The sequence below is a fragment of the Aphelocoma coerulescens genome, chromosome 2, assembly GCF_041296385.1.
Source record: "Aphelocoma coerulescens isolate FSJ_1873_10779 chromosome 2, UR_Acoe_1.0, whole genome shotgun sequence".
Classification (NCBI taxonomy): domain Eukaryota; kingdom Metazoa; phylum Chordata; class Aves; order Passeriformes; family Corvidae; genus Aphelocoma; species Aphelocoma coerulescens.
This window is the reverse complement of record NC_091015.1, coordinates 168,747,923-168,771,628: the sequence shown is the minus strand read 5'-3', so window position 1 is coordinate 168,771,628 and position 23,706 is coordinate 168,747,923. Positions and strand designations below refer to the sequence as shown.

The window sequence follows — 23,706 nt, the reverse complement described above, 5'->3', positions numbered from 1 at the left end:
GACACAGGAGAAGATGGAGTCACTGAGGATGCGGTACCTCATTGTGGGCCAGAGCAGTGCTGACACTGTGCACCGGCTGGGGCAGACCCTGGAGGCCTCGTCTCGCCTGGGCACAGCCCCTGAGGACCTGGCACTATGGCTGAGCCGCATGGAGAAGGAGCTGGGCGAGCAGGAAAGCCAGCAGGATGGCCAAGAGCCCTCAGTCACTGCCAGTGACAGGGAGAAGGTGTGGGACACTGGGCTCCCTGAGCCCCTCACCATTCCCACCATTGCTGTCTGCAAGGGGAGTTTGGGTGGGACACGGTGGGTCATGGCACAGTCCCGGGGGACTGGGATGCGCTGGGTGTCCATGTCCCAAAGCAGCTGCCCTGGTGCGTGCACACCCTTCCAGCTGACGTCTGTCCCTCCACTGCAGTTTGAGCAGGTCCTGGAGTCCCAGCTCACCCGTGTGGCTGGGCTGGGCGAGCGACTGGAGGAGATTGGCCGTGTGCAGCTGGATGCTGAGGCTCTCTGCTCGCAGCTCTCTGAGCAGAAGGTGGGTCTGCAGCAGTGCCCAGGGGTCCCGGGGACACTGACTTGGCATCCCCATCCCACTGGGTTGTGCCAGGACCTGGCACCCACCTGCGGCTCCATTCCAGCTGCTCTCCGCCGAGATTCTGCACTGCCGGGGCCTCGTTGAGCGTCTCGTGGGGTTCTCGGAGCCGCTGCTACGCTGCTGCCCTGAGCCCCTGCAGCAGCGCCTTCAGGTGAGCTGGGAGGGTGTTGGGGGCACACTGCCAGCACCCAGGGATGGCTGTGCCCTGTGTCCCCGGCCACCTGATGACTCCCTGTCTTTGCAGCCGTCAGTGCAGGCGTTGCGGGAGAGCACGGAGCAGCTCTCCCTGCGCAGCGGCGCCTGTGCCGTGCAGCTGGAGCACGCCCAGTCCCTGCTCACCCAGTTCTCCGAGGCCCTCGAGGAGCTGCTGCCCTGGCTGGAGGAGACGCAGGCCCTGGGGGTGCAGCTCTCCCCCAATGCCATCAGCTACGAGGCCTTCAAGGAGCAGCAGGCGCTGCTGCAGGTGCGGGCAGGGCAGGTGCCAAAGGGACTCGCTCGGCTGCCCCGCGGGTTGGGAGTGGAGAGGTGACAGGATGGGGGTGGCATCGCCATGGGGACCACGGGGCTGGGGCACGACACGAGCAGGACTCCTCTGGGAGCGGCGCACATCCCTGTGGGGCGTATCCCATGAGGCACATCCCACCCCAATGCACCCCCACGGCTCTTCCTCGCTGCCAGAGCCTGCGGGAGGCCATTGCCGAGCACCGGCCGCTGGTGGGGAAGCTGCAGCGCGTGTCAGCGCAGCTGGTGGAGCTGAGCCCAGAGCAGGGAGCCCCGTTCCAGCGGCGCTGGCAGGAGGTGGAGGAGCAGTACGGCCACATCCGCGAACGCGTGCGCCAGGCAGCGGCTCTGCTGGAGGATGCCCTGCCGCGGTACAGCCAGGTAGGGGGCTGGCACTGCGATGGGGCGCGTCCCCAGGGGCCTACCCTCGAGTGACCGGGCTGGTTCCCAGCTGTCGGAGCGCATGGATCTGCTGCTAGAGTGCCTGGAGCGGCTGCAGAGCCGGCTGCAGAGCCAGCCCCCTGTCCGCGGCGACGCAGCCCACTTGAGGGAGCAGATCCGGGAGAACAGCCTGGCCTTGGGCGAGCTGGAGAAGCTTGGGGTGGCCCTGGAGGGTGTCCGTGCACAGGGCGAGGAGCTGCTGGCCACCATGCAGGCGGTCAGCTCCGACGCCGCGGCCAGAGGTACCAGGACGGAGGGGTGGGCACGGCCCCGCTGGCAGGCGATCTGTGTCCGTGCCAGGGCTGTGTGCGGTTGCTGAGTCCCTCGCAGCACCCTGACCCGTGGTTCCCCGCAGGGATCCAGGAGCGCACGGCACAGCTGCTGTCGCAGTGGGGCTGCCTGCGCGGCCGCTGCCAGGAGCAGGAGCGGTGGCTTCGGGAGCTGCTGGCACTGGCCGAGCGCTTCTGGCATGGCCTGTCTGAGCTGGCCGTGGCGCTCAGTGACACCCAGCAGCTGGTGCTGGGGCTGGAGGAGGCTGGTGGCGAGCCTGAGGCCATCCGCACGCGGCTGCGCACCATGCAGGTGTGGCTGGGCAGGGGCTTGGTGGGCAGTGCCACGGCACAGGCAGCCCCCTGGTGTGGGCAGTGCCCTGGGCAGCCCCCAGTGTGGGCAGTCCTGAGCCCCATGCCCTGCACAGGCACTGCGGGAGGAGATCGACGCGCTGCAGGGTGAGCTGGACACGCTGGGCAGCCTGGGCGTGGAGCTGATGGCCTCCTGTGGGGACCCTGACAAGCCCGATGTCACCAAGAGCCTGGATGATGTGAGTGTCCTTGGGGCTGAGCTCAGGCAGGGACAGGGTCCTGGGGTGTGTGGATGCTGTTTGTGGGGGTGGTGTGTCCCCTGACCGCCATCAGTGCCACTGACCCCTGCACCCCAGACCCTGCTCAATGCCACTGACCCCCACAGAACTCCACTGATCATGTGCCCAGGCAGTCCCATGATGTCTCTGATCCCCATGCCTGCATGCCCGTGCAGTGACACCCCTGTGCCCCGGCATCCCCCATGGCATTAGTGACTCCCACACTCTGTACCCCCGGGGCACTGCTGACCCCCCGTGCCCTGTCCACCCTGACCCCCACGTCCTGTCCCCCTGTGGCCTGGCCCTGCTGTGACACCACTGACCCCCGTCATCGGCCGCAGCTCTACTCCTCCTGGCACAGCCTGAGCCGGGTGTGGACAGAGCGGAATGGGCGCCTTGAGGAGCAGCTCCAGGCTGCCCTCAGCTACCAGGACACAATGCAGGTGGGTACCAGGGCCCGCAGGCAGATCCCCCATGGATGGGTCTGCGTCACCTTCCTGTCTCCACTCAGGGCTGCGAGGGGCCATGGGGCCACCATGGGGCCACCTTGGGGCCACCATGGGACCCCCCAACCCCACCCCCCTGTCTTCCCTATCCCCAGCGGCTGCTGGAGTGGCTGGACGCAGCTGAGCTGCGCATCGCCGAGGAGTTCCTGGTCGGTGGGGACCTGGACATGGTGCAGCAGCAGCTGGCGGAGCTCAAGGTGCTGTGATGAGCCATGCTGGACCGTGCTGTGCCACGCCATGCCCCGATCCCCAGAGCAGGCAGGGGCAGGGAGGGTAGAGGGTGCTCTTGGCAGAGGTGGGATGGAGGGGTGGCAGGTTGGACAGTGCTGGTGCCCCAGTGCTGAGCGCTGAGGAGCCAAGTCCTGCCGGGGTGGCCAAGCCCTGTCCCCCACAAGCCCCACAGGAGCAGCTCAGGGCCCAGGTGCCTGTGCTGTGCCATGTGGTGCACTGGGGACAGCCAGACCCTGGCCCGGTGTGTGGGACCAGATCACCAACCAGTGCCACCCCCCAGGAGTTCAAGCGGGAGCTGTACCAGTGCAAGGTGGATGTGGAGAGCCTGCGGCACCAGGGGGGCATGGGGCAGGGGGATGCCCCAGCCACGCTCAGTGACTTCCGCCAGCGCTGGGACCACCTGGAGGAGGAGATCGTCAGCCGACAGGTGGGGAGGGGGCACGGGGGGCACAGGGCAGGGCTGGGAGGACACATGGGGTGCCATGAATGTGCTGGGTGGGTGGGAGTGTCCTGGGGGTACCGGGTGTGTGGTGCTGGGTCAGCCTGGGGAGTTGCAAGTGGGCACTGGGTGGGTGCTGGGTAGGCAAATGGGGCCGTGTGGGCACTGGGTGGGTGCTGGGTGGGCAAATGGGCACTGGGTGGGTGCTGAGTGCTCTGGGCCCGGGCTGCCGTTGCTTCCCCCGACGTCGCGGCTCCCTCCCGACAGCATCAGCTGGAGGCAGCGCTGCTGGGGCTGGGGCAGTTCCAGCACCAGCTGGCGGAGCTGCTGCAGTGGCTGAGCCGCACCGGGGAGCAGCTGCGCGGCCCCGCACCCCTGCGCCCCGACCTGCAGAGCTGCGAGATCGAGCTGGCCAAGCACAAGGTGAGGCTATGCCGTGGCCCGGGGGACACGTGGCCACAGCCACGGTCGCACTGCCGGGTTGTGTGTCCTTGGGGTCCTGGCTGTGGTGGCACCCCCAGGGTGGGTGTCCTGGCCACAGGGCGCTGCCTGGCCCCTCCTCGGGTGCTGCGGCAGCAGGGCTGGGTAGGCAGCAGCGCGAGGACGCGTCCCCTCCCGCGGTGACACCATGGAAGGAATGAGCTGTCTCCGCGCCGGCCCCGTGCCACAGCCCCTTGCCCGGGCACGCTCGTGATGTGCCTGACGCAGGCGAGGCCGCAAGGGCCGGGCTGTCCCCGCGCCGGGGGGGCCGTGCAAGAGTTGCCTGTCCCGGCCAAGCCCGGCCACGAATCGGCAGATCTTGTGTCTCGGCCCTTCCACGCACCCTGCTGAGATCAAGAGCCCTGACACTAGCTTGGGGGCACCCATGGGTGCCATCCTTGCCCGATGCAGCACCCTCAGTCCTCAGTGCTGTGGTGGCAGCGATGCTTTGGGCAGCAGAGGTGTCTCGGGGTGAGGGGCTTTGCATGGTACAGATAGAGGAACGTGGGGTGTGGGTGCCCCTGCCCCGGTCCCAGCCATGACCCTGCCACCCCATCCCCAGGTGCTGCGGACCGACGTGATGTCCCACGCCCGCACGGTGCAGTCGGTGACTGAGGCCGGGCAGGGGCTGCTGCTGTCCAGCCTGGGGGACAGCGTGGAGGGGCTGCAGCGCAGCCTCCAGCAGCTGGGACAGCACTGGGACCTGGTGCGCAGCGAGACCGAGAGCCGGCAGCTGGAGCTGGAGAACAACCTCAGCCAGGTACGGCCGAGGGACTGCGGCGCTGCCGGGCGGCGGCCACGGCGCTGAGCCCCCCCTCGCCCGCAGGTGCAGGACATCACGCTGGAGATCACGGAGCTGCTGCAGTGGCTGGAGCAGGTGGAGCTGCAGCTCTTCTGCTCCAAGCCGGCCTGGGGCCACCCGGATGCCACCAAAGAAAAGCTCAATGCACACTTGGTGAGAACCAGCGCCAGACTGGGTCCTGCTGCAGGGCCGGCCCCTGGGGTCTGTTGATCTCTTGGGGGAACGTGTGCCCCAGATCCACCCCTCTCCACACTGCTGGGCCGGGATCCTTCTCTGCTGCCTCTTCTCCCCAACCAGGCAGACCCTGGTACCTCTCCCTCAGCTGCTCCGTGAGACAGAGCAGGAGCCATCCTTGTCCTTGTCCCTTACCCTGAACCTGTCCCTATCCGCATCCCTGTCTCCATCCCCTCTCCCTGTCCACTGTAGCTGCCTCTGTTGTCCCCATCCCTGTCCCCTGTCTACTTTACCCCTGTCTACTCTGACCCCTCCACATCCCCATCCCTGTCCCCTTTCTCATCCCCATCCCTGTTCCCATCCCCATCTCTGTACCTGTCATCCTCCCCGCCTCATCCCTATCCCCATCCCGATCCCTGTCCTCTTCCTCATCCTGCTCGCTGTCCCCATCCTGACCCGCTGTCCCGGCAGGAGCTGTGCCGGGAGCTGGAGGCGCGGGCGGTCACGTACCGGGGGCTGCGGGAGCGGCTGCAGCGGCTGCTGGACTCGTGCCGCGCCGGCCGGCCCTGCAGCACCGAGCACAGCCTGCGGCTCCTGGAGCAGAAGTGGGAGAGCGTCCAGGCCGAGGCCCAGGAGAGGAAGGTGTGCGGGGTGAGGGGCTGTGACCCCCGGGGGGCTCACCCTGACCAGCCCCGCTCAGGAGTGGCGGGTGCCCGTCTCCACCAGTCCCTGCCCCTGCCTGCAGGAGCGCCTGGCCGAGGGGCTGACGGTCACCACCGAGTTCCACGGCTCTGCGCAGGAGCTGCTGCGCTGGGTGGCCCACGCCGAGGAGCTGCTGGGGTCCCCCGCGCCCCCCAGCTTCGTCCTCGACACCGTCACCGCCCAGATCCAGGAGCACAAGGCAAGAGCGGGCGGGGCCGGCGCGGTGCCCTCAGGGCCAGTCCATGGGGCTGGGGTCTGCCCCGGGGGTCCTGCGGGGCCCCTGCAGGGATCTTCCCCGGGCTGCAAGTGGCATGTCTGTCCCCACAGCAGGAGAGTGAGTGGGCTCGGTGCCCCATCCCAGCATGGGCTGTGCCTGGTGCTCTGTGTCTTGTTCTGGCACGGGCTGTGTGCGGGGGCTCCTCACCTGCCCCAGGACCACCCACACTCAGCTGCCCCCTCCCCGTAGGCCCTGGTGAAGGAGGCAAATGCCCACGGAGAGAAGCTGGGCAGCCTGGAGGCCGTGGCCGCTCGCCTGAAGGATTTCAGCCGGAAGCAGGACGGGGCCGTCATCCAGAACCTGGTGCTGGCGGCGAGGGAGCGCCTGGGCAAGGTCCTGCAGCGGGCAGCCGAGCGGGGGGCGGCGCTGGAGGAGGCCCGAAAACGCAGCAAGCAGGTACCGGGACCCAGCCCAGCCACACCCACTTTTGGGTTTTGGTTTGCTTTGGACAAAGGGCCTGGAGGGAAAGCACAAGAGGGAATGGCTTCCCACTGACAGAGGGCAGGGTTAGATGGGATATTGGGAAGAAATTCTTGCCTGTGAGGGTGGTTTCCCAGAGAAGCTGTGTCTGCCCCATCCTCGGATGTGTCCAAGACCAAGTTGGATGGGGCTTGGAGCAACCTGGTCTAGGGGAAGGTGTCCCTGCCTGTGGCAGGGGGGCGGAACTGGATGGGCTTTAAGGTCCTTTCAACCCAAGCCATCCCGGGACTGTTGATTCCATGACATGGGTCCTGCCGGGAGCTGTGCCAGGAAGGAACCACGTGGCTCCAGTGTTGTCACTGTGCTGTTCATGGTGTGCCCCATGGTGGTGCCCAGGCCGTGCCACTCCTTTGAGTGGCTCCATGGCTCCTGTCTGCGTCAGCCCAGATCCGCTTTGCCCCTGTGTCCCCCCCTCAGCCCCCACAGCCCTCTCCTCCACTGCAGTTCAGCGAGTCCCGGCGGCTGCTTCTGGACTGGATGGACGAGGTGGAGCAGAGCCTGGAGGTACCGCAGGATGCTGCCACCAGCCAGGAGGAGATCAAGTGCCAGCTGGCTGACCACAAGGTGAGGGCTGCCCCGCTCCCTGGCATGGGGGGTCCCGGGAGGGTGGGGGGCACAGAGCTGGAGTTCTGGGGGCTGCAGAGGGGGGATCCCCGGCTGCCAGAGGGGTTGAACAACTCCCCAGGGCCATCCTGTAGAGTTGGGAGACCTGGGGTAGGGGAGCACTGGGCCAAGGGATGTTGGCACCCCAACAGTCCCAGAGGTCTTGGGGGAGGAGCTGGGGGACCCAACACCCACCTGTGGGGTGCGTGGGGCCCCTGCAGGCATTCCAGAAGGTGCTGCGGGCAAAGCGTCCGGTGTACGAGGCGACGCTGCGGAGCGGGCGGGCGCTGCGGGAGGGGGCCCGGCTCCCCCAGGACCTGCAGCCGCTGGAGGAGCTGCTGGGGGAGCTGAAGGAGCGCTGGGATGCGCTGTGCAGCCACGCTGCAGAGAGGTGGGAACGGGGCGAGGGGGAGTGGGATGGGATGAGAATGAGATGCAGGTGGGATTGGAATGGGTTGAAATGGGGATGGGATCGGGAAGGGGTTGGGATGCAGGTGGGATGGGAATAGGAATGGAAATGGTATGGGATGGTACTCTCTGTTCTCCACTCACTGTGTGGGTCCCAGGCAGGCACATGGAGCTGCCCTTCCTCCCCCAGCATCCTGGTCCCTGAAACAGGACCCCATTCCCAGCATTGCTGCACTCTGCCCTTGGAGTGCAACTGGGCCCCATCTGTGTCTATAAGGCGCTGCCAGGACCTGTCCCTGGCCATAACGGCGCTGCCAGGACTTGTCTCTGGCCATAATGGTGCTGCCAGCTCTGTGGGGTGGCTCCATGGGGTTACCCCCAGCACCTGGGTGCTGCAGCATCTCCCGTGCCCCCCTCGCAGGCAGCACAAGCTGGAGGAGAACCTGCTCTTCTCGGGCAAGTTCACAGACGCGCTGCAGGCCCTCATGGACTGGCTGTACCGCGCTGAGCCACAGCTCAGCGAGGATGTGCCCGTCGGAGGGGACCGGGACCTGGTCGGGGACCTCATGGACAAGCACAAGGTGGGTGGCCCGAGGCCTGGGGGGGCCCCGCCCAGCATGGGCCCCCAGGAAGCCCCAGGCTGTGCCCACCCTCCATCTGGGACAGCATCAGAGCCAGGCACAGGATGGGGCATTGACCACTGGAGTGACCCCTGCTTGACCCCAGCTTGTGCCCTTCGCCCTGGGCCCCACGTACCCCAGTGCTGGGAAGGGTTTGAGGTGCAGGGGAGCCCTGTGCCCACTGCTGGGAAGTGTTTGAGGTGCAGGGGAGCCCTGTGCCCACTGCTGTGAGGGTTTGGGGTGCACAGGAACCCTGTGCCCACTGCTGTGAGGGTTTGGGGTGCAGGGGAGCCCTGTGCCCACTGCTGTGAGGGTTTTGGGGGGGTGCAGCAGAACCCTGCGTGGTAGCAGGGTCCACGTGGGACCCCGTCCCACCCTCCTGCCCTCCCTGCCAGGTGTTCCAGAAGGAGCTGGGCAAACGTGCCAGCTGCATCAAGACGCTGAAGCGCTCGGTGCGGGACCTGACGCGCGGCAGCAGCAGCGTGGACTCGCAGTGGCTGCAGCGGCAGGTGGAGGAGCTCAGCACTCGCTGGGACCTGGTTTGCAAACTCTCCCTCTCCAAGCAGGCCCGGCTGGAGGCTGCACTGCGGCAGGTGAGGGCTGGGGGGGCAGCAGGGGAACCCCCAGGTTGGGGTCTGCAGCCGGTGCTCCCAGGGGGGAAGGTTGAGATGGCTGTGGGGGTGTGGGGTGTGCGGGTGGTGGGTGGCTGCGTTTCCAGGGTGCTCCATGGGGTGCCCAGGCTTGGTGGGTGGCTGTGCACTGGAGGGGTGCTCTCGGCTACCTGGGTGGTGTGGGTGCCTTTTGGGGTTCTCTGTGGGGTGCCTGAGCTCGGTGTGTGGGGTTCTGTGTCGCAAGGTGCCGTGGCCAGGTGCCAGGCTGGTTGCTGTGGGTACCTGTTGCAGGTGTGAATGTGTGCAGGGTGCCTGGGGCAGGTGGCTGGGTGGTACAGGGAGGTACTGAAGGGTCAGAGGAAATTGTGTCCAGGTGTAGAGCCGGGTGTGGGGTGTCCCCTTGATCCCACAGTGGGGTTGGAGTGAGGCTGGCAGCAGCTCTCCCTTGGCACAGCGTGCTGCCAGTGCCTGTGCCAGGGGCTTGTCCATCCAGCAGCGCAGGGCTCAGGGCCTGGCCAGAAGATTCAGGGGCCTGGGGGCTCAGGGGCCGGGACCGGGGTCTGCAAGGTGGGTGCTGAGCAGGTCCCCGCTGTCGTGGCAGGCGGAGGAGTTCCACACCCTGGTGCACTCCTTCCTGGGGCGCCTGACTGAGTCAGAGAAGACCCTCAAGTACGGAGTCTTCCCCGAGGAGGAGGCGGCTGTGCAGGAGTGCCAGACCCAGCTGCAGGTGGGTGGCAGCCCCCCCCCCCCCCCCAGTCCCCGCCTCAGGTTGGCTCCAGCTTTGCCCCAGGACCCCCAACACTGGGGTCAGCTGGCCCCAGCCAGCCCCTGCTGGGCTGTGGGATCCCCACAGCAAGACACGGGATGTTGGGTGCCACCACAGAGACATGTGTGATGTTGACTCCCACCACACCAAGAGCACGGGGTTTGGGGCTCCAAATGCCCTGAGGTGGGGAGATTTGGGCACCCCCACCCCAATCCACCCATCCCTCTGGTGCAGGGGGGTGCGGTGGTGTCTGGAGGGCTGAGCCCTGGCAGTACCATGGTCCATGTCCCCCCAGGAGCTGATGCAGTCCTTGCAGTGCCAGCAGCTGGAGCTGGAGTGCATCACCTCGCTGGGGGAGGAGATCCTCACCACCTGCCATCCCGACTCCATCATCACCATCAAATCCTGGGTCACGGTCGCCAAGAGCCGCTTCCAGGAGGTGAGACAGGTGCCCTGTTCCCATCCCTGCCTGGGGGAGCAGAGTGGCACCCGCACCTGAGGCAGGCACAGCCCCACACCTCTCCCACTGCCCCACACCTCTCCCACCACCAGGGACTGCCTGGGGCAGCCCCTCCAACCAGTGCATTGCAGGGAGCTGGGGATGCTCAGCCCCAGAGGGTCTTGGCCTTGCCAGTGCCCCCCCATGCTCCCCCATCCTGTGGCCTCACAGGGGGCCACCTGGGGCCTCCACAGCCCCCCTTGGGCGGTGGTGGCTCATTCCTGTGCAATGGCAGCCACTACGCAGCTGAGGCAGAGAAACCTGGGAGCAGTGTCCCAGGGATCCTCACCCCAGACCCTGCTCCCACAGGGGCCCAGGGCCTTCCTGGGTTTTGTGGGTTTGCAGGTAAGAGACTCCTGGCACTCCTGGGACCGGTCTGGCAGGTTCAGCCGATCCCACACAAAGCCCTTATTGAGCAGAGACCTGCAGGATCTGCTCTGGATCTGCCCTGGGGCTGCCCCCCTCACTCCACTCACCCCTAAACCGGAGGGCAGCTGGCATGTCCACACAGCACAGACCTGGGGACCCTTGGCACATGGGGGTCAGCACCCCCAGCCCTTCCTCAGCTGCCCAACAGGAGCCTGGTCCTGCCCTGTGTCCCTGCCGCGTGTCCCTGCCCCATGTCCCTGCTCTACGTTTACTACAGCTGCTGGCCAGGGGTCCATGTGCCTGCCCCATAGTCATGGTGGGCTGTGGAGCCCCCACGTCTCTGCTCCATGGTCACTAGGGCAGCTGTTGTGGTTCCACGAGCCTGTCCCATGGCCATGGTGGCCGTGGCTCCCGGTGCTGACTTGTTCCCCTCAAAGCAATGGCCCTGTGGCATCTGCTCCAGATGGGAGCCCCTGGGGTCCGCAGTGGGGTGCCCCCCATGCCCCACTGGCCCTGGCTGCCCTGCAGGTGCTGAGCTGGGCACAGCAGCAGGGCGAGCGGCTGCGGGCACAGGCGGCCGTGCTGGCGGCTGAGCGGGAGGAGACGGAGCAGCTCCTGGACTGGATCACGGCCGCCGAGGAGGCGCTGGGGCTGCGGGACCAGGAGCCTCTGCCAGAGGAGGCCGAGCAGCTGGAGGAGCTCAGTGCCCAGCACGTGGTGAGGGACCGCAAACCTGGCTCTCCCTGGGGACCCTGTCACCCCCCTCACACACCCCATCCAGCCCTGGGCGAGCACCTGGCCTGACCGAGGGCTTTGGGGAGCACCGGGCTTGGGTCGTGGGTGGTGCTTGCACAGCGGCAGCTTTTGTGTTGCGCTGTCCAAGCCCACCACATCCATACCACACGCTGCTGGTTAGGGAGGGTCCTGGGAGGGGGACAGTGGGGCCCCAGGGCCGTGGAGTGCTCAGCACCAGCGCTCCATGGCAGGTGTTCATGGAGGAGCTGAACCGCAAGCAGCCAGACGTGGAGAAGGTCACCAAGAGCTGCAAGAGGAAGCTGGCGGTGGATCTGGCTCCCCCGGCAACCCGCCGACTGGCCACACGTAAGGACCCCCATCATCATCCCCCACACACCCCGGACCCTCAGCTGCCCCCTCACGCCCCTCTCCCCAGGTCGCCGCAGTGGTGGGAAGGCGCAGGGCACGGCGGTGGTGCCGCTCGGCGGGCTGGAGCCCCAGACACCCCTCATGGCCCAGCTCCTGCACCGCTGGCAGCAGCTCTGGCTGCTGGCCCTGGACCGGCAGTACCGGCTGGAGACGGCCCTGCAGCGCCTGCGGGAGGTAGGGGCACCCCAGGGGTCCCACTGCCCCGGGGGTCTTCTGCCCATGGGACCCCCTGGCCCCAGGTCAGATGCAGATGGGGTCAGCAGTCCCAGGCCCTGTCCCTGCAGCTGGGGGTCCCAGCGCACCCCATGGGTGCACCTTGACATCCCTGAGTGGCTGCTGGAGCCCAGGGTCCCCCATGCACCCCAGAGTTGGGGGTCCTGGGCAGAGACATCCCCCTTGCAGCCTTGGCAGGGCCAGGGCTGGGAGCAGCCGGGCTGCACAGCTGGTCCTGAACGTGGGACGCAGCGTGGTCACTCCGGCTGACGCGGGGTGGATGAGGGGGTCCCGCTGTTGTGTTAATCCCCGTGTGTGCCCCTCCAAGCTGGAGGAGTTCGCACACTTTGACTTCGGGGTCTGGAGGAAGCGCTACATGCAGTGGATCAGCCAGATGAAGTCTCGTGTCCTGGACGTTTTCCGCGGCATCGACAGGGACCAGGACGGGCGCATCAGCCAGCGGGAATTCATCGAGAGTGTCCTTGCCTCCAGTGAGTGCCGGGGGGACTGGAGGAGGCTGAGGGGGCTGTCACTGGGGGGCTGAGGGTCCCCGTCCCCCCACAGAGTTCCCCACCAACGTCCTGGAGATGAATGCCGTGGCCAGCATCTTCGACATGAACGGTGACGGCTTCATCGACTACTATGAGTTCGTCAGTGCTCTGCACCCCAACCGTGACCCGCTGCGCCGCTCCGCCGACGCTGATCAGATCCAGGACGAGGTGTGGGGGGGGACAGCGGGGGGGGCTGGAAGGGTTGGAGCCCTGCCTGGGGTTGAGCTGAGCGTGCCCCCGCAGGTGAACAGGCAAGTGGCCCAGTGCAACTGTGCCAAGCGCTTCCAGGTGGAGCAGATCAGCGCCAACAGGTACCGGGTAAGTGCCGACCCGTGGCACTGCCGCAGGCACCAGCCCTTGGTCCCCAGCGCGGGGTTCTGGCTTGCTCTGACGCGTATGCACAGCCTGCCCCGTGCCGGGGTCCTGCAGGGGCAGGGAGGTGGCACATCCCGATGCCCGAGGAGCCCTGGCTCCTGTGGGAGGGCAGTGCCAGCGGGGCTGGAGGGCCCGCAGGGATGGGCAGGTCTGGGTGCTGGCACCTGCTCCGGCACCCCTTCCCAACGCCCAGCCCTGCCGAAACCCCTGGCCCCCACCGTGCCCCAACGTGCCTCTCCCCGCAGTTCGGGGAGTCGCAGCAGCTGCGGATGGTGCGGATCCTGCGCAGCACCCTCATGGTGCGGGTGGGTGGGGGCTGGATTGCCCTGGACGAGTTCCTGGTGAAGAATGACCCCTGCAGAGGTGGGTGTGGGGGTCCCACACCGGGCACTGGTGCGGGGGGTCCCTGTGCCTGGCGCGGTGCCTGCGGGCCATGCGGGTCAGCGGGGGCCATGGGGGGCACAGCTTACCGCGCTCCCCAGGGTCTCGCACTGCTGGGACCCCATCATTGCCACCTCGCTGCCTCCCTTGTCACCAGTGAAGGGAAGGACCAACCTGAAGATCAACGAGAAGTACCTGTCCTCAGACGTCTTCGGAGCCGCCGCCGCCACCAGGTGTGCAGGGAACCAGTCGGCCGCCTCCTCCAAAGTGCTGTCCCCGAGCCGCTCCAACTCCAGCCTCAGCCTCTACAGCAGCGCCTCGGCGCCCAGCAGCCCCCTGGCCAGGAAGGTAAAGGCCGCGGAGCCCCCCCTGAAGTCACGACCCCCCCCCCAACCCGCCTGCCACGGGCAGTGACGCTCACCCTCCCCAGTCGGTGCTGCGGAGGACGCGCTCCGGGGACCGGTGTCCGCGCTCCCGGGGCTCGGGGCTGCCCGACGGAGCCGAGCTGCACTTCAGTGCGGCTGAGGAGAGCCTGGCTGTGGCACCCCCAGGTGAGTGCCGGGCCGCTCCGAGATTCCTGCCGCCCCGTAGCGCTGGGGGCACAGGGGAGCCGGGGTCGGTGTGTGGTGTGGGGTGGCGCAGCGGGGCTGTCCCCCGGTCCCTCGGAGCGCTGGAGCCGGGTGCAGGAGAGCTCCCCGCCCCAGCGCCGCCCCCGTGCCCTCGCAGAGCCGCCCGAAGGGTCTCCTCCGGAGCGCTGCAGCCCCTGCCGCTGACCCCCGCGCCCGCCCTGCGCCCAGCACCCTCGGCCGGCCCCACTCAGGACCCTCCTCCCCGAGGCTGGAGGACGGCGAAGCCGCGGCCGTGCCCCCCGCGGGTCTCCGGCCCGGCGCTGCGGCCCCCCGAGCGGGGCTGAGCTGTCTGTCCGTCACCGATCCCGCCGGGGCCAAGTCCGGCGGATATGCAAGTTTCTCCCGGCACACACCAAGCCCCCGGGCTCTCGTCTCCCGCCCCACGGCTCCACCGGGCAGCGCGGGGGGGTCTGAGCCCCGGTGCCCCGCTCCCAGTGCCCGGGGCTGTGGGACCAGCCAGGCACCCCCGCGCTGGGCCCTCTCCTTCTCCGTGCCGTCAGCTCAGGGTGGCTGTGGTACCCCCGGAGTTTGGCGTTGCTGACGGGGGTCCCCATCCTGCCTCCCAGGCCCCGGCGGGAGGTGGCCGGGCTCGGTACCCGGGCACCGGGACCCCTGGCTGGGTGCCGAGCCCCATTTCTGGTGCTAACCCTCACCCCTCGGCCTTCGGCATGCACGCACGGGCCCCCGGCTCTGGCCGCCCCTGCCCCGGCGGGGCTGGGGCTGCCACGGGTGGGGGTCCCTCGCGCCTGCCCTCCCGTCCTGCCAGCGGCACCGGCGGGCAGCGGGACCCCCGCCCTGCTGACGCATGCTCGTGCCACCGTGCCACCCCGCTAACCGGACAGCAGTAGAGCTGAATGTAACCCCGGCCGGGGCCACCCGCCGCCACAATAAACTGTAGTGAGGTTCCTTTTTCTATGAGCACCCAGACGGAGTCTGTCCGTCCGTCTGTCTGCTCGGGGAGGGGCTCCACTCCATCCGTCTGTCTGCTTGTCCCTCTGCTGAAGCAGGGGTCCGTCAGTCTGTCTGTGTGCTCGGGGCAGGAGGCCGCACTCTTGTCTGACTTGTGTGCTCACCCCACTCTAGCGGCTGCAGTCTGTCGGTCTGTCTGTGTGCTCAGGGCCAGGGGCTGCAGTCTGTCGGTCTGTCCATCCCCTCACCGTGCTGTCAGGGCAGGGGGTGCTGCGTCTGGGCAGCGCAGGCGGTGTCACATCGCCAAAGCAGGTGCAGAGCAGCGCGGTGGCACTCGGTGGCTGGGCACGGCCGGGTGTGCCCCAGCCGGTGCCACCGGCAGAGCTGCCTGGCGCCAGAGCCGCGGCTGGCGAGCCCCAGGCGCTGCAGTGGTGCCAGCGGGCACCGCGCCGCATCACCTCCTTTTCCAAGGAAGGCATTGCTGGCATTCCTGCTGTGCCCACGCTGGGCACCATGGGGAGAGGCCAGATCCCTGTCCCCGACTGCTGGCTGCTTTTTGGATACCCCTCAGCCCTGAGGGCACCGGGAATGTCTGCGTGGTCCCCAGCCAGTGTGGATCTGGCAGCTGTGCATGCATCACCTGCATGCCCCGTCCCAGTTGGAATGGCTGGGGGACAGCTGGGATGGGCCCAGCTGCCTGTCAGGATGGGATGGGGTGTCTGGAGGCACTGGCTGTGTCCCCACTCCAAGAGCTGGGGAACACCTTGAGCATGGGGACTGTCCCCAGGCATTGCAGTACCACAACCCTTGCCTGGCACCTCCCCGCCTTGGGGGAGTCCCAGACCCCACGCACGAGGGCTGTGGCTGTTCTCTTTGGTCCCCCATCAGCACTGCCTGGCTGCCCCCTCCCAGTCTCGGTCCCTTTGGTCACCAGGCCATGTCCTGTGCACTGTTTCACCCTAAACCCCTCTGTCCACTCATTTTCTTCTGAATAAACACAGAGCCAAAGGGTCCAGGACTGGAATTGTGCCTGGGCCAGGCACATCCCTGGCCACACACAGAGGAGCCCCATGAATGCCCTGGCACAGGTCAGGACCCCTTGCCCGGCACTGCCGCAGCCCCCCAAGAGCAGGGCTGAGCCCATGGCTCTCCGTGGCACATCTGCCAGCACATCCCGGGACAATCCCGCAGCGCTGCCGGCGCAGGCTGGAACCGCCAGTACAAGTTGCGTTGCACATTCCTATGCCTATGGAAATCTCATCCACCCCTCCCAGCTGGGACAATGTGCCTGGCACCACCGGCATCACCGGCACCTCGGCTTGTGTCAGCCGCATCCTGAGCCCCAGGCAACGGCGCTGGCTTGGGAAGCAAAGACGACAGGCATGCGGTGGCTGGGCCCACACCAAACTGTTTTGTGTTTTTGCTGCAGTGCAGCCCCTGGGGGTGCAGCAAGGCTGGCACTGATACAATGGACAGACACACCCACACGGAGCACAGGAATGGGCACACGGGAACTGCACCCACTGAAACTTCACCATCCTCAGGGAGAGGAGGTGGGGAGCAGGGATGCCCCTGGGAGAGCCTCCGTGGCTCTCCGTGGTTGGTGTCTGCAGCATGTGCTGAGTTTGAGGGATCACATTGCCAGGGCAGCAGGTGAGCAGGAGGTAGCAGTGGGGAGTGGGGCTGGACACTCGGCCCCAGGTGGGACCACCATGGCTGGGTGCTCAGCTGTGAGCCCCCGAGTCCCACAGCCCCGCTCATGGGTTGAAGCAGCTGTCCCAGAGCTGCCTGACCCCACCGCAGGGAACCAGAGGCGGGTGCTGCCCTGTTGCCCAACCACCCCAGCACTCACCCTGGCTGTGGGAGCCCTGGCAGGGGAACATGGCCTGCCTGACATCCCACTCCACACACCCCACGCAGCCACCCCAGACCTGGCTGGAGCCACTCGTTTCATCCCACCCAACAGAGCCTGGGTCCACCTTGGGGATGAATGGCCGTGCCCCAGGGCAGGGGACTGGCAAAGGGGAGAGCACTCAGGTGTGTCCCCCCAGACACCTCCCATCCTCTCTTCAGTTCTCAGGTGTGAAGAGAACTGGTGCCAGGGCAGCTCCCCCAGCCCCAGGAGGCACCGCCCAGCTTGTGCCACTCTGCTCCTGGCTTTCCTGCCCTCAGCACAGCTGTGTCCCAGGCTGCTCCATCTCCCACCCACAGGCGCCAGGCTCTCCTGCCTGCAGCTTGCACCCACATCCTGGGCAAAGCCTTTGCCTGGCGCCTTGGGCTAGTGTGGCTAGGGAAGGAATGAGAGCCACAGGCTGGAGCCCTCCAGGCCCCCATCCTGCCCCATGGAAACCACTATCCAGGCACAGGGCAGGGACAGCGGCGGGGCTGGAGGCAATGGCGTGTTGGCAATGGAGGCTGGCAGGGCTGGAGGCCCCAGTGCCGCGTGGCTTGGCATCAACACCATCTCTGATCTCAGCTGGGGCCAGCTTGTGTCCAAGCACATGCGTGTGAGTGTGTGGAGCCACTTGCACGGCAAATGTGTGTGAGCACCTGAGCTCACTTGTGCGTGAGGTTGTGGGCACCAGTGCTGGGCACCGGAGCCCCAACGGGCACCTCCTGGTGCTGAGCTCAGCGTCTGACTCCAGCCCCAGTGACAGCCGCGCTCCTGCTCTGCCTCTGCCCTTCCCCAGCATCTGCCCCGAGGGATGGGGAGTGTGGCGACTCACACCCAAGCCGGCCCATCCTCCTTGTGCTGGCACCACCACTCTGCCGGTGCCACCAGCAGCACACTGAGCCCCCCAGAGCTGGGGCCTGTGCACTTTGCTGCTGGCCCTTGGGCTGTCCATGAGCCTGGGCTGACAGCAGCTGGGACACACAGACATGGCACAGGGGACTCGTGCTGCCTGGTGATGCAGCGAGCACCAGGGGCTGCTCTGGAGGCATTGGATGGGATGTTCCTGCATATGGGAGCTCGGCCACTGGCAGCAGTTTGTGGTGGGTGGAGTGGCTGCTGCTGGGACCCCTCACTGGCTCTGCCAGCTCAGCCCAAGCTCCTGCCACTCCTGCTCAGACCCAGTGCCTCCCCCACAGCCCCTGCTGGCAGCCGGGCATGGCAACTCTGCCAGTGCACCCATGACACCCGGCTCAGTTGGCCACCAACCCAGCACGGGGGGTTTCCGCTGTAGGACAACTCCTCCAACACGGAGTGACCACATCCCAGCACCTCTGGGCTCCCCCCTCCCCACAGCCATTGTCCCTGTGGCCCCACAGCTTGGCTGGCATGGCAGGGGTGTCACTGAGGCTCCGGGAGCCGTGGCTGCCCACAGGCAGGGGAGAGGTGCCCAGGCTGGTCGCTCCTCGTCCTGGTCGGTAGCTGAGGAGCTTTGATGAAGCTGTGCGTGCTTTGGTTGGATTTGCCCACATCGCAGCTGCTCATTACGGCTCATTAACACCACAGCCCTTTCCCGCTGCCACGGGCAACAGCAGTCACCCTGCACTGGCTGGGGGAGTGTTGCAGGGCTCAGCATGGCCCAGTATGGCCCAGCACAACCCAGTATGGCCCAGCACAGTGCACTGGGTCCTGTGTGCAAAGCTATTCTGCCCCAACAGACACCTGAGGCCCCCTCCTGCCTGTCCCTGCAGCCCGGCAGAGAGGCCATGCCCCCATCAGCCGTGCCCATCTCTCCGGTCACTGGCCACCATGTCCATGCCTGGTCCCGCTGCAGCCCCGGGGCTGGCTGGACTCCCAGCGTGGGTCACAGGGCCACAGGGCAGCTGCAGAGAGGCTCCGCTGGTCCCCGCCCTGCTGGAGGTGAGCTGCTCAGCGCCTCGGCAGCAGGAAGTTCTGCGGTGCCCGTGCCGAGCCCTCTGTGGTGTCGGCGAACACTCAGCGCTGTTTGCCGATGGATTAAAGCTCCTCAGCACCTCTCATGAGCGGCACCTCTGCCAACGTCTGGGCAGCCGTCAGAAACTTGTGCCACTTTCTGGGACACAGCTGCCTCTCCATGGGCCATAGGAGCAGGGATGAGCACGGTGGCAGCCACCAGCCCCGCCAGGAAGGACGCAGTCCCTGCCGCTCTCACCAGCCCTGCTGGTGCTGCCCCTGTTCAGACATCACCCCACAAGTCCAGGGCATTGTGCCAGCCAGTGCCTCTCTTGATTCGGCAGCTCTGGGTGCTCCAGGTGACCCTGCCCGGGTTCCTTTGCCCTCCTGGACCACCAGCTTGGCACTGCCGAAGCAGGGGGCACACAGGGGCCACCCTGCCCAGGTGTTTGGCAGTGCCATTCCAATGGGAATGTCCCTCCACCTGGAGTGCACCACCACTGCCAGGACTGGCTGCACCCACAGCGGGCACCAGGGCTCCGTGCCCACTGGACCGCACCGTGCGGCATCGTGGGCTCGCCCAGCCAGCCCCGTGCCTGGATACCGGCACCTCTCCAGATAACACACTCCCACACACCATAAACATCTTGCCCAAGTGCTGCATCCCTCCCGCAGCACCTCGCCCTGCAGGGTGGGACTGGAAGAGGCTGTGGCATGACCCCCCTGCCCCAGTGGCCCCAAAGGCCTCTTTGCTCTGTGTGGTACCCGCTGCTCTCACAGGGCCCACCAAGTACCTGTGGCACTGGGGAGAGGGCTCAGGGTGCTCAGAGGGGAGCAGGAGCAGGATGTGGGGCTGGCTGCAGGGTCTGGAGAAAGGGTGTGGAGCTGGTGACGGAGGCAGGGCAGGGGTGTTTGGGTGACTCAAGCAGCAACAGGATGGTTTGGGCATGTTTTGGGCAATTCAGGCTTCATGCACATCCAGGGGTGTGGGCAAGACTGGGGGGAGCAGGGAAGGATCCCTCCTCTACCCCAGCTGCCGTGGTTCTGGGTTTAGGCCTACACTGGGGGCCCGTCAGCCCTGCAGGTGCAGCCTGGCCAATTCAACGAGGCACAGGGGCACTGCTGGCAGTGGGGAGGGTTTGGGGGGGTGATGGAGAGAAGGATGAGGAGCTGCTAGGGATGAAGGCAGTGCTGACCCTGGGAAGGAAGGTCTCTGCTCTTCACTCTCACCTCCTCTGTGGAGGGCACAGCCCACCGGAACAGGGCCACCTTCTGCACCGCAGCCCTTTTGGGACCAGTGAACCCCTGCAAGGAGGGACCCCAGCTCCCAGAGGGAGCTGTGGGGAGGGCTGGCCCGCGAGTTTCTGCGGGGGCTGGGCTGCTGTGTCATCCCCAGGGGCGGGGAAGGGCCAGGTTTTAAACGTGCTCTGGTCCCGGCCAGGAAGCAGCAGTGGAACTCCGGGCACCTGCCAGAGGAGCCCGTTGTGTGACCGCCGTGCACAGGTAGGAGTGCTCGGGCGGAGCGGACCCCGGCTGGGCACCACGGGCCCCCCGTGCCGGGGGCTGCAGGGGATAGAAGCGCTCCCGCGATCCCCGGTATGGGAGGAATGCAGCAGCACTCCCGGTGCCGGGGTGGGACCGTGGGCGGAGGGCAGCGGCCGCACGGGGCTGTGGCACCACGGGCACTGCCAGCCGTCCTGCGGCACAGGGGGAGGATGGCGGTCCCTGACCCCGGCACTTCCCAGGAGCAGGACAGGAGGTGATGGCTGCCCGGGCAAAACGGGCTCCCGGGAAAAGCCCGTGACGCCTCGAGGCTCCGACGGCGCAGGCGGGCTCGGCGGGTGCTGAGGAAGGGGCAGGTAGTGGGACAGGGCGGGCGGGGGACTGGCAGCAGCCTCCCACAGTAGCCGGTGAGGCGGGTCCACGGAGCGGTGGGGTCGTCCCTGTGGACAGGGTGCGACTTCATGCTACAGCAGCCCCATTCGGGCACCGGGCAGGACCCCGGCGGTGCGGACCCTGCGCCGGGGCAGCCGGGCGGGCAGCACTGCCCGGGAAGGGGCGCTGAGCTGCCCCCAGCCCGCTCAGAGCAGGGCCCCCCAAAGTGCGGCCCAGCTCCCTCCCTGTTCCCATCACCCTCCGCCACTGCCCCAGAAAACTTCCCTACTGCTCTCCCTCCCCCGAAATACCTCCGGCCTCAGCCTGTCCCACGAGACACCACCCTGCAGACTCTCCCCGGCCCCGCCAAGCTCCCACCCCCAGCCCCAGCCTCTCCCAGCGCTCTGCAGTCCCTGCCCCAGCAGACAACTCCTCCGCCACCCTCTCCCGACACCATGTCCCCCACTCTGCCAGTAAAACTTGTCCCTTCTCCCGGTCCCTCCCCAGGGCCCCCGGCAGCCTCTCCCTCCCCAGCCGGTGCCGGTCTCCGGGTGCTCCCTGAGGGTGCAGACGTGCGGATTGTCCCGCGGGACGTGGGGCAGCGGCGCCGCCGAGTGTGCGAGGAAGGGCCTTGCGCGGGGACTCCCGCGGGTGGCGGTGGGTGCGCGGAGGCCGCGGCTCACACTGGTGCCAGCGACTTCCCTGACGCAGCCGGGAGTGAAAGCCACGGAGCAGTGGTTGCGGCTGCCAGGGAGTGCTGCCCGCGTCGGGGAGAGACCGTGGCCCCGGGGAGGGTGGCAGGTGCCAACACCTCTGCCAGGAATCTCCCTGCCTTCGTCGGCAAAGTCGGTTACTCAAAGTTTCCAATGGGACTGATGCCTTCTGACGAAAGGGAGCGGAGCCCTTCCCCTGCCGCTCGCCCTCTGCCTCCCCCTGCCCGGGGAGGGGCGGGGGGCGACACCTCGGCCCTTTGATTCCCCAGACCTCCAGGCTTTCAAGCTACCACAGTTCTGGGTGGTAATGCCAACATTCCATCTGCACTGCGGGGCCAGTGGCCAGTTTGGCTCTGGGAACATGTGGGGACCTGCCTGGGGCTGTCCGGATACTGGAACCACACCGGTGCTGGTGTTCGCGGCCGTCTCAGCTCTGGGACATGCAGGGACCTGCCTGGGGCTCTCCAGACACCGGGGCCACACCGGCGCTGCCACCGCTGCTGTGCCCACGTCACGGCTGGGCTGAGCCCAGCTCCTTCCACGTGCAGCACAGCCGGTGCCATCCAGCCCGGCAGCTCTTGCCAGGAAAGGGCTGCAGGACCAGAAACAGCTTTCCCGGCCCCAGGAGTGGGGCGGGCAGAGGTGTTGGGAGGTGCTGCCAGCCCCGCAGGTGTTTTGCATGTGCATGGCACAGGGATGCCTGTCAGCGGCCCGCGTGGGCGTGGGCAGTCAGTGTGAGCCCGTGGGACGGCAGGGACAGCCCTGCGAGGCGGGGAAGCCCCTCGCTGCCAGCCCACGGCGCAGGACAGAGCAACTGCTCCGGCTCTCAGCCAGCAGCCGGACCCCTTGCCCTCCCCCCCAGGAGCCCCCTTCCCCCCAGGCAGAGACCCCCGAGTCCTCCTCCCCTCTCCCAGTCCTTCCCGGAGGCAGGCGCAGCCCCAGGGCCTCCCGCCCGTCCCCACCTCTTGGCGCCGGAGCCGGGCGCAATCCTGATCCTTGCAAACACAAACAGCATTGCCTGGGCAGATCCGAGCCGCACTGACATCACCGGGTGGAGGGAGCCCGACTCCTGTTGAGGCCTTTCCCCGGGCCGGGCAGCGAGCCCAGAGCACGGCTGGGACAGAGGAGCAAGAGTAAGGAAAAGGTGCTGGCGTGGCCGCGGGGCACAGAATGAGCTGGAGGGACACATGGGGATGAAGCCGGCTGCACGGAACCCCGTTGGAGAGGCTGCTCCTGGGGTGAGCAGGGCCCGGGCACAGCACTCGCCGGCACTGTCATGGTGCTCTTCGCTCCACGCACTTGTTTACACGGGTGAAAACGGGGAGGACCTGGGTCTGTGAACTCCAGGCAATGAGACAGAGCTTCTCCACAGTGTCCCCACTCGATGTGACCTCTGCGGGAAGGTCAGTGTGGCACCAGCTCTTCCTGGGGCTCTGTGTGGTGAATACCTCGAGGCAGCCCTACCCGGGCTGTGTCCTTGCAGCTGGGTCCAGAGATGCCGGTGGGCAGCACCGTGACCCCCGTGCAGGGCTGCAGGAGCTTGGGCTGGCGCGTCTCCTTGGTCCTCCACAGCACTTCGTCTGGCCCTGACAGACCGGAGCTGGGGCTCTGCCTTGGGGGACGGCATTCACGAGGGAATGAGCCATCGGACCTGCCCCTTCGCTCCTCAAACCTGCTCCAATCCCGCAGCCTCCTGCTGCAGGACGGCCTCCTGAAGGGTGCTGGCACAGACGCTGTGGAGGCTGCGGGCAGGGAGGCTCCTCTGCCGCCGTGTGCCACGGCCACAGCCCGGAGGCGGTGGCTGACCGCAGCTCCCAGAGCTCGGCACGCCCGTGCTTGACCACAAGCACCTTCCAACCTCCCGGTGTTCTCGGCCCAGTGCCGCGGCCGTGGCAGATCCAAGCTGTCAGGATCCAGTTATTAAAGTTATCAGGAATGGTTCTGCCCGAATTAAGGTGCAAACGAGACCATATGTCAAGGTCAATAGTATGGGTTTTATTTGATAGTAAACATGAGAGAGATAGAAAGAGAAAGAGAAATAGAAAGTAGGGGGTGGAGACAGAAGTAGAGTGACAGAGACAGAATAAAGAAAATATCACCACTCCGTGGATCCCAGCGATGTTCTGTTGATCCTCTCCAGCTGGTCTTCTCGGCGGTGAAGGTCCCCCCAAAAAGCAGAGAATCCGATGGGTTAATATAGCTCAGGCCAGGTAGGACCTGGCATCTCCCTGGGTGGGGGCAGGATTTGCCACTGTCTCTTACAACAGACTCCAGGTTTGTGGTATCACGCGCAGCCCTGTGGTGCAAGGAATGGCTGTGGGAGGCACTTCGGGGGGTCTCTGATGGATTAGGGCACTGCCTCGGGTGCTCCTCACTTGACTGTACCGTGGGTGTGGCCTCCCCAGGGCTGGGGGTTCCACAGCCGGGCCGGTTTGAGTGAGGGAGGATGGGTTCACTGCCCCTGAGCAGAGGTTACCACACAGCGAAACTTCCTCCCCCCACCTCGGCTGGGGGGCAAATCTGTGCAAACCTGCTCCCAGCAAATGAGTCTGTGGGCTACCATGCCGAAGCAAGCCAGAGATGATTCTTAGCACAGCTGCTGGGTTAGGCTCGCATTCTTTTCCTTGTTTACTTGTTTACTTCTCCCCTGAAGAATGGATTCCCTTTATCTAATCTCAGCAGTCTGATTTTCAGTCCAAAGTTCCAGCCA

General features: G+C 66.7%; 1 protein-coding gene across 1 annotated transcript; it reads left to right on the top strand.

Moving 5' to 3' along the window:
- Window positions 1-1,145: 1,145 nt before the first annotated feature.
- LOC138105322 (microtubule-actin cross-linking factor 1, isoforms 6/7-like) lies at window positions 1,146-22,836 on the top strand. Its single transcript, XM_069005120.1, has 32 exons — window positions 1,146-1,208; window positions 1,274-1,477; window positions 1,548-1,779; window positions 1,893-2,119; window positions 2,235-2,357; window positions 2,738-2,839; window positions 2,998-3,099; window positions 3,414-3,560; window positions 3,840-3,995; window positions 4,615-4,812; window positions 4,879-5,007; window positions 5,500-5,679; window positions 5,774-5,929; window positions 6,197-6,403; window positions 6,932-7,051; window positions 7,312-7,481; window positions 7,920-8,079; window positions 8,514-8,711; window positions 9,331-9,456; window positions 9,791-9,934; window positions 10,892-11,080; window positions 11,350-11,464; window positions 11,535-11,701; window positions 12,069-12,231; window positions 12,305-12,459; window positions 12,535-12,609; window positions 12,912-13,029; window positions 13,205-13,395; window positions 13,478-13,598; window positions 20,560-20,756; window positions 20,818-20,940; window positions 22,480-22,836. The coding sequence occupies exons 1-32, from the start codon at window positions 1,146-1,148 to the stop codon at window positions 22,834-22,836; spliced, it is 5,115 nt and encodes a 1,704-aa protein (XP_068861221.1).
- Window positions 22,837-23,706: the final 870 nt, after the last annotated feature.

Excerpts from the sequence above, each read along its gene's own strand:
- LOC138105322 (XM_069005120.1), top strand. The coding sequence starts at position 1,146 with ATGGGGACCACGGGGCTGGGGCACGACACGAGCAGGACTCCTCTGGGA. Across the intron at positions 9,935-10,891 it reads CCAAGAGCCGCTTCCAGGAG|GTGCTGAGCTGGGCACAGCA; the intron begins GTGAGACAGGTG and ends GCTGCCCTGCAG. Across the intron at positions 12,610-12,911 it reads TCAGCGCCAACAGGTACCGG|TTCGGGGAGTCGCAGCAGCT; the intron begins GTAAGTGCCGAC and ends CTCTCCCCGCAG.